Raw genomic sequence first — 20,176 nt, 5'->3', positions numbered from 1 at the left:
AAATATCCCAAGAAATTGCTAATTTTGTCTTTGTAGATGTGGTTATTTGAGAAATTTATGTAGTAGAAAATATTGTTTTAAATCTTAATTTGATTAATAGGTCTTAAATATATAAAATTAATTTGGTAACTTAAACAAACTGACAACTTATTTCATTATTTAGGAATATATTTGACTAACATTTTGAAGACTGAGGAAGGTAATCCTGATTTCCTGAAAAGACATGGTAAAGAGTTGATAAATTTCAGTAAGAGAAGGAAAGTGGCAGAAATAACAGGAGAGATCCAGCAGTACCAAAACCAGCCATACTGCTTACGAGTAGAGCAAGACATTAAGGTGAGTTTTAGGGGTGGAAGATTGAGCATGAGAAGAGAGAAAAATGCACAATTATCTTTTTATGATGCCTCAACAGTTCAATAAATAAATTATTAATTTACTGATTAAATATTTGAGGGTATTTTTCAAATTCAACACGACTGTATTTTCTACCATTGCAACATGTTTACTACCGACATGTTTACTCCAGCTTGAAAGGTGGGACAGTCTAGATCACGTAAGTTGCACTTGCTGTTCAAGCTGTTAATTGGTAATTCCAGCAGGAAATACATCAAAGTGGAGAAAACTGAGTTCTTAAAGTTACACTTTCTTCCTTTTGTCCCTCCCAAAAGAACATTTTAACAAATGTTTTGTTTAGTAATTCAGCTAAACACAGAAACTTGTCCATCTGAGAGACAAGAGGAGTCATTGTGGTTATGAAATGTCTAACTTTTAACTATCTAGAAAAATCTGGAGTTCAGTCACTGTTTCAAATTTGGGGTGGCTCAAGAAACCTTGGGCGACCATAATGGATACTCCAAACATGGCAACCAGAAAATAAAATGGTGAATCTTATCAGGAAAAAGAAACTCCACTCGTCTGTTTTAGATATTTCACTTTGTAAACAAAAGACGGCATTATTGCAGCTGTTGTGCCAGCCCCACGTTTGTTTTCAGTGCATTCCAGCACCTATAATGTCTGCATTGAACTGAAATAAAATACAGTTTTGACATGATGCCATATATAAATTGTACGTCAGTGATTTTGTTCAGCTACAAAATTGGATAAGTGCATAGCTTTCTGAAATTGTGTGTGGATGAAAGCGCTGATCCTGTCATTCTGATTGGGCAGTTGTTTGTAAATTTCAAAGTTAAATACTTAAGTGAGTATTTAAAAAAAAGAGATTATATAACCTCTTATGAGAATTTGTTTTAGTTTTCCTTCCAACTCTAATTTTCTGTCCTGAGTATTCCACTTGAGCCAATCATCTCTTTCATCTGAAAGACACGTGCATGGCGTGGCTATAAGCTACCACCTTTGCTACTTTCAACAGGTTTTCAGGGTGCACATTTCTATTTTGCCAATGAAGAGTTTTTTGTTTAATTTTACAGAAGTTTTTTGAAAATTTAAATCCAATGGGAAATAATTTGGAGAAAGAATTTACAGACTACTTGTTCAATAAGTCTTTGGAGATAGAACCTCGTAACGCTAGATCTTTACCTAGATTTGTAAGTATTTCTTTTCATCTTTTATTCATAGTGCATACAAATTTCTCCTCATTCATTCGGGTTCACGAAGTAATGGGCTGTTATCCAAATAGGTGTAAAGCACTGAGACAATGACTCTTTCAGACTTAGCCATTGCTACAGTACTCAATTGTTTTGCATATTATTTCAGAGCATCACATTTTCAAAGTTATTTTCTTTCTAAAACTGGAGGCATTGCTATGTGTTTTTGTGTTGAATTTTCTGCTTTAAGGCTTTCATTGATTGTCTCAATGATTCACCCACTTAAGCAAATTTGCCTTAGAATGTTGGCATCCAATGGATTCAGTTGCAAGACCTGTAAATACATGCAACGTATGCACTTCTACTTTTCTGTATAACTTCTAGATTTGCATCACCTGATGGATCCTGTGGCTTATAATATGAATGCATATTTCACTTACAAGTGATTCTGCAGAAAAAGATGCTTTCACTTAATTCTCCATGTAAAGAAACCTTAGGTTTGTCTAAGTCCGAAACAGCAACACAGATTCAGCTACAAACCGCATTGCTGCAGCTTTCCGGCTTGCATTTGTACAACAGCCTCCAGCTGAAGCTGTAGTGATACTTTGCAAAAAAAAACATTTTAGTACCATCTGACAGAGGAGCAGAAAACATTTCATCAGGATGTCACCATTTATGCAATCTCTTATTTTTTTTACTTCAAGAATACCTTCATCAAATGCTTCCCCTAGAGCTAATGCCAGGTACAAGAAGCGCTGAAATAAAAAGGCTTTGACATCAGTGAGCAACAGCACTGATGCTCCTGTATGTGCCAAGTTGTCCATGATGGTCTGCCCTGCAGCCATGTGAGCTGGTATTATATAAAGCACCAGGCAGTGCAACCAGCAGAGAATGCTACTCCATAAAGGATAGAAAATAGGATAAAAGGGGATAAAGCTACAGCTGAATGAATAAAAATAAAACAAGTGGGTAAAGAATAGAAATGAATGTCAAAGAAAGGGGATGAAAAGAAGGGGGTGAGGATGGAGGGGAGAGTTCATGGTCTGAAGTTGTTGAACTCAATGTTAAGTCCAGAAGGCTGTAAGGTGCCTAATCGGAAGATGAGGTGTGGTTCCTCCAGTTTGCACTGGGCTTCACTGGAACATTGCAGCAGGCCAAGGACGGACATGTGGGCATGAGAGCAGGATGGTGTGTTGAAATGGCAAGCAACCGGAAGGCCTGGGTCATGCTTGCAGACAGACCGGAAGTGTTAAATTCTTTAACTTCTTAATAATTGATGAAGATACATGATGAGCCATGAGTTTTAATTCATTTCCATAAGCACACTAACCTGAATTATGATTATTAAAAGTGGGAGATAATTCATATGATGTGAATCTTTTACACTTATGTCTTTTATTATTTTACTTCTAAGTAAATTCTAATAATATACAGATTGCAGACATGTTCTGACAATGTCACTATTAAATGAGACCTTACGATGTGTTTTCCAAAATTTTATAAATATGTGTTTAAACATTCCACAGCTAGTAAGACATTTTACTATATTGGACTTGTGGAATATGTTAACTTTTTGTTGATTTAATACCCGAGTTTAAAATATTTCAAAATAACTTAGAATTTTACCTTATATACCATATAGAGGTGTGTTTTTATTTTACAACAGTTCTTATTTGGGAATGTGACTTAAGTTACTTTGTTTTAATTGACCTTTCCAATTGAAATGTTTATAGGCAAAGAAATTTAATTATCCACTGAAATCTCCGGGTGTTCGGCCATCTAACCCCAGACATCCAGGGTCAGGCACCTTACGTGGGCATCCTACACCGCTACAGCAGGAGCCACGGAAAATCAGTTACAGCCGAATCACAGAAAATGAGACTGAAAGTATAGCATCAGCACCAAATTCCCCACGTACACCTCTGACGCCACCACCTGCTTCTGCAGCATCCAGCTCGACAGACGTCTGCAGTGTGTTTGGGGACTCTGATCCAGCTAGTCCATTCTATTCAAGTATGTCAGTTAATTTCGGTAACTGCTTGGTCACAAAATAGTTATTGAAAGTGGTTTGTATTTGTGAAGTAAATGTGCACACGACTGACTTCTGTGGCACTGAAGTATGTATATTTTATTTACATATTCCTAGTTTTAACCGTGCTGTAAAACTGAAATTGAGGATAAAATTTGTAGCCAAATTAGAGACCTTTGGATAAGCAACAAAGCATAATTTTAGGAGATTCAAAGTATCCAAAAGATTGACTTTGTTTGTCATGAGGAGAGGAAGTGTTTTGCAATGTGTTGCAAACTGTTTTCTCAGTCGATATGTTGCTAGTTCAACAAGAAAGGATGTGGGAATGATGTTTGGCAGGTATGTAAGCTAACATTGAGGACTATTTGGGAAACAGTAATCAAAATATAACTAACATCAGTATAAAGCAGAAAGATAAATCAAAAAGTTGTGGACCAGGCCAGTTTACTAGAAAATAGCAAATTATAGTGATTAAAAAAGGATTTGATGTTAATTTGTATGTCAATTATGTTTAATTAGATGCAGTTGGAGGGCATTCATTGGGGTTTCACTAGAGAACATATAAAAACACACTTATTGAAACTGTAGTGTGGTTGAGCTGGGATATGCATGCTTGTAACATTTCATTCTGTAAATAAATGCAAGACTGAGTAAAGATTGGCTCTGGCTTTCTGGAGTAGAACACTTGGCTAGTTTAAATGGGAAGAAAAATTAGCAAATAGAACTTTACATCAGCTATGGAAACAGAAACTAGAAAGAGTACAAATCAAGGTATTCCAGTAAGGAAAAAAGAGGTGTATCAATGGCTCATTTTTATTAGAGCAAGATTCATCTAACACAGAGGATATCAGAGCTGATTACGGGAGAATTTGCTTTGAAGACCAGGCTTATCTTGTATGATCAAGGAGAAAGCATAAGGCTCATCCAAAAACCAAATAGTCCTTCATTCTTTTTGGTCCACTTGGGGAAGCCTGGCATTGTCATTTCAAATGCCACCAAAGTTATCTGACTGCAAATTTGTCTCAAATGAGATAAACCTAAAATAGAATCAATTTACATATCCACCTATTATCTACTATTACGATGATGAATATTGTTCAGAGTGGGTATTCAAGTCAGACAGACTTATAAAGTATGAAGTCCCTTTTTCCAAAAATGGACACTCAACCAGACAATAAGTGCTTGGTTATACAACTCATCTAATTGTATCCAAAATAAATTAACTCTGGTTCTCCTCCCTCACTTGTCTGACATCACTGCTGTGAATTGCAAGCAACTACTTTTCAGTGTTGTGCCCCAGAGGAAGGAAGCGCTTTCTTAGATGTTTGTTCAGACCATTAGGATGTTGATGCTCAAATTCTTTCCATCACACTAATGTTCAGAAATAGTCACATTTCACCTTGGAACTCTTGTCATTTATACGAAAAGTTTGTGTGAGTCAAGACAGGTAATTCTTTAATTTGGTAAAATTTTTAAGTAACTCTATTGGAGAGTAATGTGTACTTAGATGTATTACAGGAGGGAGCAAGATCATGGTCACCCAATAAGATAAAAGCTGCTTTTACTTGAGCTTAACTTCAATGAATATTGCAAGGGTAGCTTTGAATTTGACTTATAAAACACTATTTATTTCTCATGTGCTTTCATGGATCATATGGAACTCTCTGCCTGAAAGGGTGATAGAGGCAGATACCCTCATAACATCTATGAAATATTTGGATGTGCACTTGTGATGCCATGGCATACAAGGCTATGGGTTTAGCGCTGGAAAATGGGATTAGAATAGTTAGGTACTTGTTTGACCGGCGCAGACTCGATGGGCCAAAGGGCCTTTTTCTGTGCTGTAGACCTCTATGACTCTATATGACCAAATATTAATGCAGTGATGGGGAGAACCCCAATGCTCAGAAGTACTTGGAGGAACAGTGCTTCCATATATTGATATAAAGAACCTGTTTGTTGCACAATTGTAGACCTTTTACGCTGTTGTTATCACAGAATGTTAACAATATTTATCAGGTTCACTAACTGGAGAATTTATTTTGTAAATTAATTTTTCTTTAATGGGGTTTAGTGTGTGGTAGCCCAATCAAAAGGAAAGGTAAGTAACATGTCCATCAATTGTAAAAATCCATTTAAACACTTCAGTAATTCTAGATCCTTTTATTTGTATTTGTCTGCTTGCATCATTGATTTGATTTCTCCCCATCACCTAAAGATATTCTAGACAGTATTTTTTGGCTACCTACATTTTTTAGTGCTAAACTATGCTCAGATTAAACATCAAATGTCTCTGAATTGCTGGTATATAGCGAGTAGCAAATTAGCACTAAATTTAAACAGCCAATGACATCAAGAAGCTTACATTTGCAAATGGTAAAAATGGATAAATCTACTTGGCTGTGCCATCCTTAGTTTTTCTCTATTTTCTTCCACAGGCAGTGATACCATATTTGCCCCAGTTTCACTGGCCCATGGTGCAAGTTAGTATTGGGCTTTAATGTTGCATATTTAATACGCAGCACGGCTTTTTAAAGCTGACCCATGCACTGTCTTTTATGCTTAAAAGCAGCTTTGTTTTAACATAGATGACAGCATGCATGCTGGAACATTGAAAATGTTCGCTTTCCTTCATGCCTATAACTCCATATGCATCTGGATTTTCTCAACAGTTTTGGTATTCAAACAGTATAAACTTAAAAGCATTATAATAAAAAGTTAATCAAGACCATTTCAATTTGGTGGACTCTTTTTTTAAAAGTTGGGTTGTTCATTTCCCATTTAATTTTAAACAGAAAAGTTCCTTATTGTAAATTGTAATTTATACATTGGCCTTTGGGTTTTAGATTGTAACACGTAATATTTCCATGAGAACATTTTAGAGTAGATTCTTAAATAGCCTTATCCTAGAACGTGGATAATGCTTCTACTAATGCTTTTAATACTTCTTAAATTTCAGTCATTACTGTAAGTTAACCTTGAATTTGCATGTTTATTTCTGCTTTTCCCTTTCTAGTTTTGTAGTGAAATTTGAAATGCAGGTTGCCTTAATTCAGTGCATGTATTAGAATGTGAACACAGCGCTTAATCACTTGATAGTAAATGTTCAAGACAGCTTTGGAAGTTGCTAATAGAGTTAATTTGCACCTTAGAGCTTTTAGTGGGATATGAATAATGCTTTGTGTACTATTGTTAGCAAAACTGCATTGTTCTTTGTCACAGGGCCAGCATCAATCTCTTCAATAATGAGCTGCAATAAAAGTGTCGATGAAGCTCACATCCCCCCTCCTGTTCCACCACGTAGACGACCTGAATCTGCCCCAGCCGAATCTTCCCCATCCAAGGTAAGCCAACTGAAGCATACCTAAAATATCATCTATCTCACAATGTGAAAGATTTTCCAATATGCCCTATCTGCAAAAAGCAGGCCTTTTTATTCAAATCATCAGTGAAATGATGGAAAGAGCCATCAGTTGTACTCTAAAGCAACATCTCCTTATCAGTAACCTTCCTGGTGTTCGATTTGATTCCTGCCAGATTGGCTCCCTGGCATCAGACCTTGATCCAGATATGGACATGAGCTGAATGCCATAACATTGAGGCATTATTTGACTGAGTATGGCACCAAGGAGCCCAAGCAAAACTTAGATTAATTGTGGGGGACGGGGAGTGGTCAAAGGGAAAACCCTCCAGTGCTTGCAGTCAAGCCTAACACAAGGATGGTTGTGCTGCTTGGAGGCCAATCGCCACAGCCCCAAGTTATTGCTTTCAGTGGTCCTCAGAGAGGTGGCCCCAGCCTGACCATCTTCAGCTGCTTCATTAATGACCTTCCCTCCAATGTAAGATCAGGATTAGGGTTGACGATTCCAGTGTTGCTCTCCATTCACAATTCATCCAATAATGAAACAACCTGCAGAAAGACTTTGACAACACCCGAGCTTGGGCTGACAAATGGAGATAACATTTACACTACAAGTGGCTGCTAATGACCACCTCGTAGGATAAACCTCAGCTGTTTTCCCTGACTTATTTGACATCATCATCAATATCATGTAGGTCATGATCAACATATAGCTTAACTGGACCAGCCTTATCAACACCATGACTCAAGAACACAAGAAATAGGAGCAGGTGTAGACCATGTAGCCCATCCAGCCTGTTCCACATTCAGTATGAGCATGGCAGATCTTGGGCTTCAACTGCATTTGCCTGTCCACTCCCTATATCTGTTAATTCCCAAATAGACCAAAAGTCTGTATATCCCAGCCTTAAATGTTTTCAACGATGGAGCATTCACAACCCTCTGGGATAGAGAATTCAAAAAGATTCACAACTCTTTGAGTGAAGTAATTCTCCACATCTCTGTCCTAAATGACCAACCCCTTGTTCTGAGACTGCCCTGTGTTTTAGATTTCTGACCCGTGGAAACAATCTCTCGGCTTCTACCCTAAGAAGCCTTTTCAGAATTTTGTAGGTTTTAATGAGATTGCCTCTCATTCTTCTAAACTTCAGAGAATATAAGCCCAATTTACTCAGCCTTTCATCATCGGACAACTCCCTCATCCCAGTGACCAATTTAGTGAACCTTTGCTGTACTGCCTCCAATGCAAGTATATCCTTTCTTAAATGTGGACACCAAAACTGCACACGGTATTCTAGATGTGGCCTCACCAAAACCCTGTACAATTGTAGCAAGACTTCTTTATTCTTGTACTCCAATCCCCTTGCAATAAAGGCCAACATGCAATTTGCCTTCCCAATTGCTTGCTGAATCTGCATGCTAACTTTCTGCATTGCTTGTATGAGCACATCTAAGTCACTTTGAACATCAACATTTACAAGTTTCACACCTTTTAAAAAATATTCTACTTTTCTACTCTTACAGCGAAAGTGAATAGCTTCACACTTCCCTACATTATACTCCATCTGCCATCTTGTTGCCCACTTAACATGTCCAAACCTGTTTGCAGCCTCTTGTGTCCTACCCACAGCTTACTCCACCTAGCTTGGTATCATCAGCAAGCTTAGATACATTACTCTCTGTCTCTTCATCTAAGTCATTAATATAGATTGTAAATAGCTGAGGCCCCAGCACTGACCCTTGCAGCACTCCACTATTTACTGCCTGCCAATTTGAAAAAGCCACGTTTATGCCCACTCTTTGCTTTCTACCCATTAACCAATCCTCTACCATGCTAATATATTACCTGTAATTCCATAAGCCCTATCTTGCCTACTAACCTTGTGTGTAGCACCTTATTGAATGCCTTTTGGAAATCCAGCTATACTACATCTACTGGTTCCCATTCATCTACCCTACTACTTACATCCTCAAAAAAACTAACAAATTTGTCAAACAGGATTTCCCTTCAGTAAAACCATGTTGACTTGTTCTAATCATACTGTGCTTTTCTAAGTGCTTTGTTAAGACTTCCGTAATGATAGATTCCAGCATTTTCCCAACAGCTGATGTTAGGCTAACTGGCCTGTAGTTCATTGTTTACTCTCCATTCATTCTTAAAAAGCAGTGTAACATTTGCCAACTTCCAAGCTGTCGGGACCATTCCTAAATCTAAGGAATTTTGGAAAATCATAGCTAGCACATCCACTATCTCTGTAGCTACCTCTTTTAGAACCTTAGGGTATGGACCATCAGGTGCTGGGGATTTGTTTGATTTTAGTCCCTTAATTTTCTCCAATACTTTTTCTCTGCTGATATTAATATCTTTAATTTCCTCTTTTTAGCCCCTAGGTCTGTTTCGGGTATGAAACTTGTGTTTTCTACTGTGAAGACAGACACACAATATTTGTTCGATGCCTCTGCTATTTCCTCATTCTCCATGATAATTTTTCCTGTCTCTGCTTCTAAGGACCAAGGTTTACTTTAGCTACTCTCTACCTTTTTATATACTTATAAAAGGTCTTACAATCTGTTTTTATATTTCTGGCTAGTTTACTCTCATTCTATTTTTTTCTCTTTTTATCAACTCTTTGGCGGCCCTTTGCTGTTTTCTATAACGCTCCCAGTCCTCAGACTTGCTGCTGCTTTCTGCAACATTGTAAGCCTCTTTTTAATTTAATACTACCCTTAACTTCCTAAGTGAGCCACGGGATGGGTCTTTCTCACTGAGGTTTTGTTTTTCAATGGCATGTATTTTTGTTGAACATTTTAAATTGTTTCTTTAAATGTTTCCCACTGTTCCTCCATACCTTTAAGTTTATTTACCCGATTAACCACAGCCATTTCTCTCCTCACACATGTGTCATTGGATTTGTTTAAGTTTAAGATTCTTGTTTGTGATTGGAGTTTGTCACTTTCAAACAACATGGAATTCAATGGCATTGTGGTAGTTATTTCTCAGCGGATCTTTTACTATGACATTACTAATTAACTCTGCTTTAATAACACAATACAAGATCTAAGATAGCTTTATCCCTAGTCGGTTCCAGGGCGTCTTGTTCCAGGAAGCTGTCACAAAAACATTCTTCAAGCTCATCATCTTGACTACTCTTGCCAATTTGATTGTCCCAGCCCATATGAAGATTAAAGTCCCCCACAATTATTATGTTTCCTTTGTTATAAGCTCCAGTAATGTATTGTTTAAAACTCTGTCTAATGGTGTAACTACTGTACAGGCCAAAAAACTACACCCACTAGCATTTTCTGACTCTTGCTATTTCTAATTTTTATCCATAATAATTCTACTTCATGATCCTCTGAGGCCAGATCCTTTCTCACTACTAATGTACTACAAGAGCATAATGCAGGTCAGCTCACCTGACATAAATAGTCACTGTACTACTTGCATAGTTCGAGTAAGGAATATGGTAGAATACTTGCCGTTCATCTGGATAGGTAAAGTTGTACCAACATCGAAGAGACACATCATCATCCAAGCCAGAGCTATTCTTCGGCTGAATACTCACCACTTGCAGCAGTAACACGATATGTACAATCCACAGAATATTCTGCCAAGGTTTCATGAACAGCACTTCTCCCTTGTGACCTCTAAATTCCCTTCCTAGATGCATACCAACCTGAGTTGGACGTATGTTGTTCTTACTTCATTGTTAGTGAAACACCTTGAATTCATAAACACCATTGTGGAAGCATTATTATCATAAGGACTACAGCAGTTGAAGAAAGCCCACAACCTCAGAACAACTAGGGATGGATAATAAATGCAGCCTTACCAGTGTTCCCCATATCCTGAGTAACATAAAAGTAAAATGCAATTTACATTTTTAAAGCAATCTTAAAAATGGAAGTGCAAGGGAAAAAGAAAATGCATGAAAAGATAACATTTTTTAAACAAGAGTGCCACAGTTAAGAACTTGCATTTGTATACAGTGTCTTCATGTACTTAGGATGTTCAAAAGTGCTGCACTGCCAATGGATTAATTTTGAAAATTAGCCACTGCTATTTGGAGGCAAATGTGGCAATTACGTTTCAAACAGCAAGATCCCACAATAAGCAAATGCACAAATAACCGTTTTTATTGGTGCTATTGGTCGAGGGAGGAATGTTGGTCAGGATACTGGGAGAATTCTTTGTTCTGCTTGAAGTAATACCAGGCATCTTATACATGGGCAAATTGGGCCTCAGTTTGACGTCTCATCCAAAATAAAGCGCCTCTGATAAAGCAGCACCCTCTTGGTACTGCACTGAATTGTTGGCCTAGATTATGTGCTGAAATCCTAAGGTTGGGCTTGAACCTATAAACTCAGAGGCGAGAATGCTACCAGTTGAACAGAGTTGACATTAAATTTGCCCCAAGTATTGAAGATCCTGGTTTGGGGTCACAAGCTTTGGATTTTATCAACCAATATCCAGACTTGTTTTAACTTCCATGTCTTTTTTAGCTGACGCATAAGCTGTTCTGTTTGAAGCAAACAAAAATCATGCATACAAGGCCCAACCTGCAAAACACATCTTTTGTCAGTTAAACAGAGTGTTTGACATATGGAGAAATTAACAATTCACTGTACCGTGCCACCCAATTAGTTTGTGTGTGTGTGAGATATAGCTTCAAATTAAACTGGAAAGCAAAAAATGGCACAGCAATTTCTCATCACCCTGAGACTGTCAAACGATACATGTTCCCCTTCTTGATGAACAAGCCCATGTGGTTTTAACCCGGGCAACAGCTTTTATGATCAGGTCGCATCCTAAAGTAGGATCCACCTGACAGAGCTGAATGGACTCAATAACATCTTGGCTTTTCTGCATTCATGTGTTCCTTTTCTTGAGGTATTCAAAAGTGCATTTTGTTTCAAAGTATGTTTGAGGCCACGGAGACACATATTAATTTCTTTGAGGCTAAAATAGGCTCAACCTGTTGAATATTAGAATGTCGTGGTCAGCCTACATATATTTCAGTAGTTGTGCTAAATAAAGAGGAAAGGAAGAAAGCTGAAGAATTAATACTTCGAAAGTTATGATTCTCATGGCTGTATGGTTGGTGAATTGTTTTAACAGACTTGCTTTTGTCTGTTTCAGATCAAGTCAAAGCATTTGGACAGTCCGCCTGCTATTCCGCCCCGTCAACCCACAGCTAAGGTTTACTCACCTCGGTATCCATTGTCAGAGAGGTCATCCATATCAGAACCCCCTGACAGTCCTCCCAGCTTGCCACCCCGAGAGCCTGTACGAACACCAGATGTATTTCCAGGCTCACCTCTGCCCCTGCAGCCTCCACCCCTGGGTAGAAAAACTGAGCATCCCAACACTTTTTTCCCCAATTCCCCTACACCTTTTACTCCACCTCCTCCTCAAACACCTTCTCCACTTGGAACTCGCAGGCATTTGCCATCACCTCCTTTGCCACAAGATGTTGATATTGGCACCACTGCTGGACCACCTGTTCCACCAAGACAGAGCTCTACATCTCAAATAATTCCAAAGCTTCCACCAAAAACCTACAAAAGGGAGCATACACATCCATCATTCCATCGAGATGGACTACCAATGCTAGAAAATGCCCACTCCTCTTAGCTCTGAATTATTTTCCTTAAACACTACAAGCTCCTGGACACTCCGAGGTTGCAGCATGGGGGAATGCAAATGTTTTAGGCTGTAAAAATACTGTTAATGCCTGGCTTGGTAAGTTTTCTTTACTCAGACATGGACCAGAGTGCATTCAGGCAATGGGAAACAAACTGAACAGTTGCACCTAAAAATTGAACCATATTGACTTTGTCAGTAACTGAAAATGCAGTTGTCAGTTTGCTGTACCAATGGTAAACTCACATTGACAATAAAGGGTGGATACTTGATATCAACCAACCGGGAAGAGGTCCATTAGAAGAAAAAGTGGTTTCCACCTCCAACCTAAAAACAGGATTGATGCGATCATGCCTTGTTTAAATACTTTTAAGTGTATCAAAAAGGGGACTTCTGGAAATGCATTTTCGGTACCTAGATGCATGAGCAAATATTTGCTCTGCGCAGTAACTGTAAAACTTTTTGTTTGTTGAAATATGGGTACCTGCTACACCAAAATATTCTTTGTGGAGACTGATTCAAGAACCAGTCCTACGAGAGAGATCCTTCAATGGGAATGTAGCACCCATCTTCATTAGACAAAGGAGAACACATTCGTTTGATTTTATTACTGTTTTAAAAAAGTGAATTTAACCCAGATGCAACAAAATGTGGAAACTAGTGATGTCTGCATTTACATCTTCAATGAGTTTTTGTCATTATATCATTCTCTTAAATGTGCATTTTAGCGATAACCCATGTCATAACATCATTGCACTGCTTGAAGTTCCTTGCAGAATGTATTCGAAAACTGCTCTTTTAAGAACAATATACAATGGAATGGCTTAATCTGGAAGTGGAAATCTGGGTTTGTTACAAAATAATCAGTTTGGCAGCTTTTTTTTCCACTGTACATGACAAAACTAAACTACTTATTCGAGTGACCCATGTTCCCGTACCTTATGCCAGATTAAATTGTCATAGATATTGACGTAAAGAAAATTTGAGTCAAAGCTGAATAATGCATGTTAATTCCCCATACATATTATTTGCTAATTCGAGTCATGTATTAAGCAAAATGAACAAATTGGACTGAAATTTGTAGGGACCAAGTGGTGTTAAACTAACTTGTGATGCTTAATGTAAATGGGACTGTTGAATAATTTTTAGTAACCTGTTTTTAAAAAAAAAAGAGGTAATGTTGAATTCACAAAGAGGTCTTGAATGGGGTGGTTATTGACTCTGAGGCAGATTGACATAGACTGTAGAGTATATAACACTAGCACGGTATTACAGGAGAATATTATGAAGTTTATGCTTGGTACATAAAGTTCCAAAAGCCATGTGACAATGAGAAAAATCTTAAGTTAGAGCATTGGAATGTACAGATGACCATGTACTGGTTAAACCACACAGTGCAAACCAGTAATTTTTTTGTTAATAATGAATGATTGCTCCAAGCCCCATTCAATAGCATCAAAAATAAGCTTTACAAGTAAGTAAGTTTTTCAGGCATTGCTCTTTACATGGATCCTGTTCTTACCCTAAATTCCTGAAATTACTTTAAAGCCTTCAATTCACATGGTTTCATAAAGTATCACTTATTCATGCTTTTGTTTTCCCTAAAATATTAAAACCGTCCAAGATCATGGGCCAAGAAACGGGTGCAAGGCTTTTAAAGTAGAACCTATTTAATCTAATATGAGAGATGGTAGCTGTAGTACATGAATTGATAGCAAGCCTCTGGCACATTGAAAATAAGGGCATAATCCTGAACTCTGGTGTTTATAACTACAGATCTGAGCAAAATAAAAAGCGTATTGGTTCAAAAAGTACTGATGTTATGATTTGGATTATCCACGAGCCTTCATTCCAGTAGCTTATATTTGTGATTTGAACAAATACACCCATGCATGTTAATTTTAAAATAAATCACTTTATTGCCAGTAGAATAAATACATTCACTAAGCACTATTAAATCTACTGTATCTAAATAACGTCATGTTATCATGCTTTACTCAAAGTACTTCATCTATGGGACAGCAAAACAATATTAAAATGCTATCATTTCAGACAATTTTAAGCACTTTGACATATCAGTGGCTATACTGTTTCAGTTAATCTATTGATAGGGCTGCCAAATATAAATTCAAATGGGTATTTTTACAATATTTAGTCCTGAAAAAAGCTTAATTGGCATTAAATACATTTTTTATAAGCAAGAAGAGTTCAGCTCCTGGTGTTTTCTTTGATCTTATAAATTTGAAAAATGCAGGAGGGAGCTGGGAGGGTTGGGAGTAAAATACAAAATGGCTTTTGTGACAAATTTGATATTTACACAATTATAATCAGTGAATTAAACAAGTCTTAAAACTGCTTAATCTTTGTTAGCATGATATTAAAAAATGCTGTATCACAAAAGTATCATATTAAGCCCATTAAGCCATTAGTTTCGGACATAATTTAAGGAGTATTTTTAGCTTCATAAATGCCAGTATCATTGAGAAACCTTTGTATATTGTCATTGGGTCAAAATTTGTTGTCTCGTTGCCAATTGTTATTTTTCTCTTGATCCTATCAAATGTTTATTGGATCTTTTAAACCTGGCAACACACTTAAACCACATGTGAATTATAAGCATGATGTTTGAGTTGAATATTGATGTCACTGTGAAAGGCAGTGGGTGCACAGAAGGCTAAACTTGGGACATAATTTTAAGTGTTCAAAGGGAGACATCAATGAAAAATATGTGGGCTATAAAAGATTGTAGATCAGTCAATTTCATTTTCAGGGTTACATACCAGTTGGGAAACACCGGCTGGAATTTTCCAGCCCCTCACACCCCGCCGACGTGAACAGAGATTTCAATGGCTTGCCAGCCCCGCCGTGGGGGAACTCGTCGCTGGGGGACTGGAAGATTCCGGCCACCGTTACTAATATGCATTTCTGTTTGTACTGTTAATGTCAATTAGGTGTGGTTCAGTAAATGAGAGAAAGCACTTGAAAAATATATTCCCTAATTATGCAAACTTGGCTATCTATGGGCTGGAATCCATAGTTGTCATCATACTGCAGCTGACAAATGAGGCAGTATCTCTGTATGTCTAATGTAGTCTTCAAATTAAATCTAGGAAAATTACTTTTAGTACATGTCAGCATGGTAAATGTCTATAACTTCAAAGTTCAGATTTGATATAGTTTTAACAGACCTGTGTAGATAGATGTTTTTCTGTACTGCTGACTTTTATTTTCTTTCAAATGTTATATTCCTTGGCATTGACCACATATTACAGGAATAAGAAGACAAAGTGTAATTTCTTTTTTAAAGTCCAAATGCGTGTCTCCTTGAAAGTGCATTGACTTTCATAATATAATTTGTAAAGAAATAGGAACAGGATTGGGCCATTCAGCCTCTCAACCCTTTGCCACCATTCAACCAGATTATGGATGATTTGTACCTCATCTTCATTTACTCATCATTTCTCCATATCCCGCTTGAGGAATAGAAAACTGAATGAGCCTTCCTCTATGGAAGAAGTAGTTTCAGCAAGTCACAGCACCGAAACTGGTGGTCTTTAATGCAAAGGAAACTTTGATTCACTCTGAATGATTTGGCTTGGAACTTCCTAGGTTATAAATGAAATCACTTAACCTGTGGTTGAATGTGTAATGATGCACCCTGTACTGTTTGTGGCAGACGCAAGCCAGTTTCAGTAGCTGCCAAATGTGCCTTTTTATTATGTGTCAATTTTCTTTTCTGACTTTTTGAACAGATTTTTTTTCTTAATCCTTTTCGTTTTGAACCGGGGAGGTGGGAAAATTGTATTTCTGGTTATATGCACCAGAAAACAAACCTTTCAGCTATAAACATAAATGTACATATCAATGGTTAAATTTTGTGTGTGTGTATGTGTGTGTGTGTGTGTGTGTATATGTATGTATATATATATATATACATATATAAAAAAATATATATATATATATATAATGCATTTGTTTTAATGGCATGGTTATTTGCAGCTATGATTATATGTAGACATTAGGTGAAGTTGACCAGATTTAAGAACAAATGGTAATCTTTCTTGGCACATCTAATATGACCTGTATAATTTAACCATGTCTGTAGAACTTTGTATTCTATGTTAGGAGTAACAGTATTCATTTTGCAATTAAGTATAATAATTGCTGTCTTTTCCTTGTACTGATTACACTGAGAAGTAATATTCAGAAAGAATGGGAGCAAGTAAGTAACGGCAAAGCAGCATTTGACTTACAAAATAGGAACCAGAAAAATGTATACAATAATTAAATAAAATTGTTTTTGCCTTACTTTCGTCCAAAGTGTATTAGACTGACATTTTTAATATATTGCACCAGGATATTTTGTTTCTTTCCTGGAACAATTATTTTTAAGGAAACCCTAAGTTTTTTTTTCAACTGGTATGTAAATCCTAGAAGCTTCGCAATGGGAGTTTTAGCATTTGCCTAATTTTAATGTAATTGGGTTTTATTTTTAAATCGTTATGTTAAATTTCCAGGTATCAGACGTTCTGTTTTTCCTTTTAATTTATATTTTAAAAAATGAAATCTGCATATTAAATATGTTTGAAACCTGTTCTTAGTGTTTTCATTTTTAAGTATCTGTTTTTACAGATCTTTAATCAATATTTCTCTTTTATATGGTAAATTTTAGAAGAGCAGAAAGCATATACCTTTGAAGAGTAGTCGTTTGAGTCATCTTTTAGACCAGTTCAAGAATTATCAAGAATTTTTTGTTTTCCAAAAAAAGAGAAAAAACATGCATCCAATTATATATTGAGCATGTCCCTTTCCAGCACTGTATTAAACTCCATGATTCATTTTAACATTATAGTTTACTGGTTCAACTTCTTATAGTTCAGATACCTTTATCCTATTATTGATGCGGTTTTGTTTTACTTCGGTGTTTAATCAGAACAGATACAAGGCAATTTAACTGGGGGTTACCCCAAAAATGCACTAGGGACTCCCCCACCCCCGTTCCACCCAGTCCCAGAGGTTCCCTGGTAAGGTTTGCATGGCAATTGCCCAGGAAGTGCAAACTCCCCATAGGCAATTGCCCTGCACTGGGAAACATCCAAAATGCGATTTAAATCGCAAACTTCAAATAGTTCCAGCTGCCTTACATCAATAGTTACCCAGAAAAAGTTAGAAGAGTTAAAACTGCTTCTGGGTAACTATTGCACTGACCCATCCTGACCCCTCAGTGGGGCTCACCCCCAAACCCCCAGGGGACTCCCCCTACTCCCTGACTATCGCCCCACCCCACACAGGACACACGCTGCCCTGCACAGTCTCACCCAGCCTGAGTTGGAAGATTTGAAGGTAAAAAAGTAGGAGCAGAGTGGCAATCCCACTTGGATTGCCAATCCGTGGAAATTCAGACCCAATTTGTAAAGACTCTGGACAAGAATTTCCATTAGATGCGCTGTTTTTTCACTGCAATTTTCTTGAAATTGGCTAAACTAGAGCCAGGTTGAGGAATTTTGAACACAATTTGCATTCAGCACAGATCAAGTTTCCACAATCTTTTGTGCAAGTTTAAAAAGCATTGTGCTAGAAACTAGTTCCACCCACAGATCCTGCCACACCCCCAGATCAAATTAATGGATGATGAGGGAAATAGACTTTTTTTTTGTTTTATTATAATTTCTATGGTGCATGTCAGGTGAATTCTTCAAGTAAGAACCAGATCAAATACTATAGATTGAGAGGGGCGGTGAAGAGGAAAGTAAGACTAGCAAGGTGAGAATAAGAAAATAGATTGGCAGTCAACATAAAGGGAACCCAAAAATTTTCTACCGGTATTTAAAATAGTAAGTGGGTAGTCAGAGGTGGACAAAGGTGATATCTGCTTAGAGATGCAGGGCAAGGCTAGAATACTTGAGTACTTTTCATTGGTGTTTTCTAAGGAACAGGAATCTAACAAAATATCAGAAGCAATGGATAGGTTGAAAATTGAAAGGGAGGAGGTACCTAAAGGGCTTGCTGCATTTAGGTAGAGAAGTCACCTGGTCCAAATGGCTCGCATCTGAGATTGCTGAAGGAATGGGGGTGGAGAGAGCAGAAAGGTTTACTGTAATCTTCCAATTTTCCCTAGATATGGGAGGAGGTGCCAGAGGAGAGTGGCAAATGAGACACCCTTATTCAAGAAAGGATGTAAGGACAGTTCTAGCAACCACACGTCAGTTTAACATCACTAGTGGGTAAGGCTTTAGAAACAATAATTGGGGAAAAAATCAACAGGCACTTGGAGAAGTTTAGCTTAATTAAGGGTAGCCAGCACTGATTTGTAGAAGGCAGATCATGCTTGAATAAATCTAATTTAATTTTTTGGTAAAGTAACAGAAGGTTGACGAAGGGAATGCAGTAGATGTTGTATGTATGAATTTTAAGAAAGTGTTCAACAAAGTACTGCATAATAGACTGGTTAACAAACTGGATTTTAAAAATTGGCTTAAAGACAGAAAACAAGTCTTGGTAAATGGTTATTTTTCAGACTGGTGGATGGTAGACATGGTGTTGGGTTAATGTTAGGGCCACTTTTTTTTTGCTATGTATAAATGATTTGGATCTTGGAATACTGAGTAAATTTCAAAATTTGCTGATGGTCCAAACTTGGTAGAGTGGCAAACAGTGAGCATGGTACAAATCTCCTGCAATAGGACATTGGCTAGCAGAATGGGCAGATGGAATTTAATATAGAGAAATATGAGCTAATGCATTTTGGAAGAAGGGATGGGGGAGGCAATATAGACTTAATGACACTAAAGAGTGTGCAGAAACGGATGGACTTGGGGGTGCATGTGCAACCATCTTTGAAAGTGGCAGGACATATCGAGAGAGTGATTAGCAAAGCATATGCAATCTTGGATTTCATAAATAGAGGCATTGTGTACAAAAGCAGGGAAGTTATGATGAACCTTTATAAAGCTCTGGCTAGGCCCCAACTAGAGTATTGCATCGAATTCTGATCACTGTACTTTAGGAAGGATGTAAGGGTCCTTGAGAAGGCGCAGAAGAGATTTACCAGAATAGTTCCAGGAATGGAGGGTTTTAGTTAGAAGGTTAAGTTGGAAAAGCTGGGGTTTTACTCTTTGGATTAAAGGAAATTGAGGGTAATTTGATAGAGGCATACAAGACTATGCAAGCTTAGATAAGGTAGACAAAAACTTCCCATTGGATGATAATACAAGGACTAGAGGACATATTTAAAGTTTTGGGCAAGGGATGCAGGGCAATTTGATGAACTTTTTTTATACAGTGGTAATGACCTGGAATTCGTTGCTCACTTGGGTTGCCAACTGTCACTGTGTCGTCCTGGAGGTTTCAGCCATTAGTTGGCCATACATCCATCCTTATGACATACTGGTTTCCTATACCAATTGGAAAGCAAAAAGACTCATTACCCAATTTGATGATGCTTGACTGACAGCAAAACAGCCTTTTTTCATTTTCAATACTTTTATTTCTGGTAAAGAGAAATGTTCAGAGAAAATGACTTAAAAAATCTTTTTAATGTACAGATAATTTTTCTCCAAGTTGCACACAGCAGTCTCCTGGACATTGACCTTCTATTC

The 20,176-nt window shown here is 37.4% G+C and overlaps 1 protein-coding gene across 3 annotated transcripts in view; it reads left to right on the top strand.

Moving 5' to 3' along the window:
- Positions 1–17,172, top strand: part of LOC144689525 (son of sevenless homolog 1) — a 275,662-nt gene extending 258,490 nt beyond the window's left edge. For 2 of the 3 annotated variants that reach the window (XM_078556669.1, XM_078556671.1), the window contains exons 18-23: positions 164–336; positions 1,428–1,544; positions 3,278–3,557; positions 6,012–6,056; positions 6,796–6,917; positions 12,075–17,172. In XM_078556669.1, the coding sequence (XP_078412795.1) occupies positions 164–336; positions 1,428–1,544; positions 3,278–3,557; positions 6,012–6,056; positions 6,796–6,917; positions 12,075–12,569 (1,232 nt within the window). In that variant the 3' untranslated portion in view covers positions 12,570–17,172. The remainder of the gene's footprint in view (positions 1–163; positions 337–1,427; positions 1,545–3,277; positions 3,558–6,011; positions 6,057–6,795; positions 6,918–12,074) is intronic. The other variant, XM_078556670.1, reaches the window with a different exon arrangement.
- Positions 17,173–20,176: the final 3,004 nt, after the last annotated feature.

Source organism: Cetorhinus maximus, chromosome 14 (genome assembly GCF_964194155.1).
Source record: "Cetorhinus maximus chromosome 14, sCetMax3.hap1.1, whole genome shotgun sequence".
NCBI lineage: Eukaryota > Metazoa > Chordata > Chondrichthyes > Lamniformes > Cetorhinidae > Cetorhinus > Cetorhinus maximus.
The sequence above is the reverse complement of the archived record's forward strand: the minus strand, read 5'-3'. Positions and strand labels throughout refer to the sequence as shown.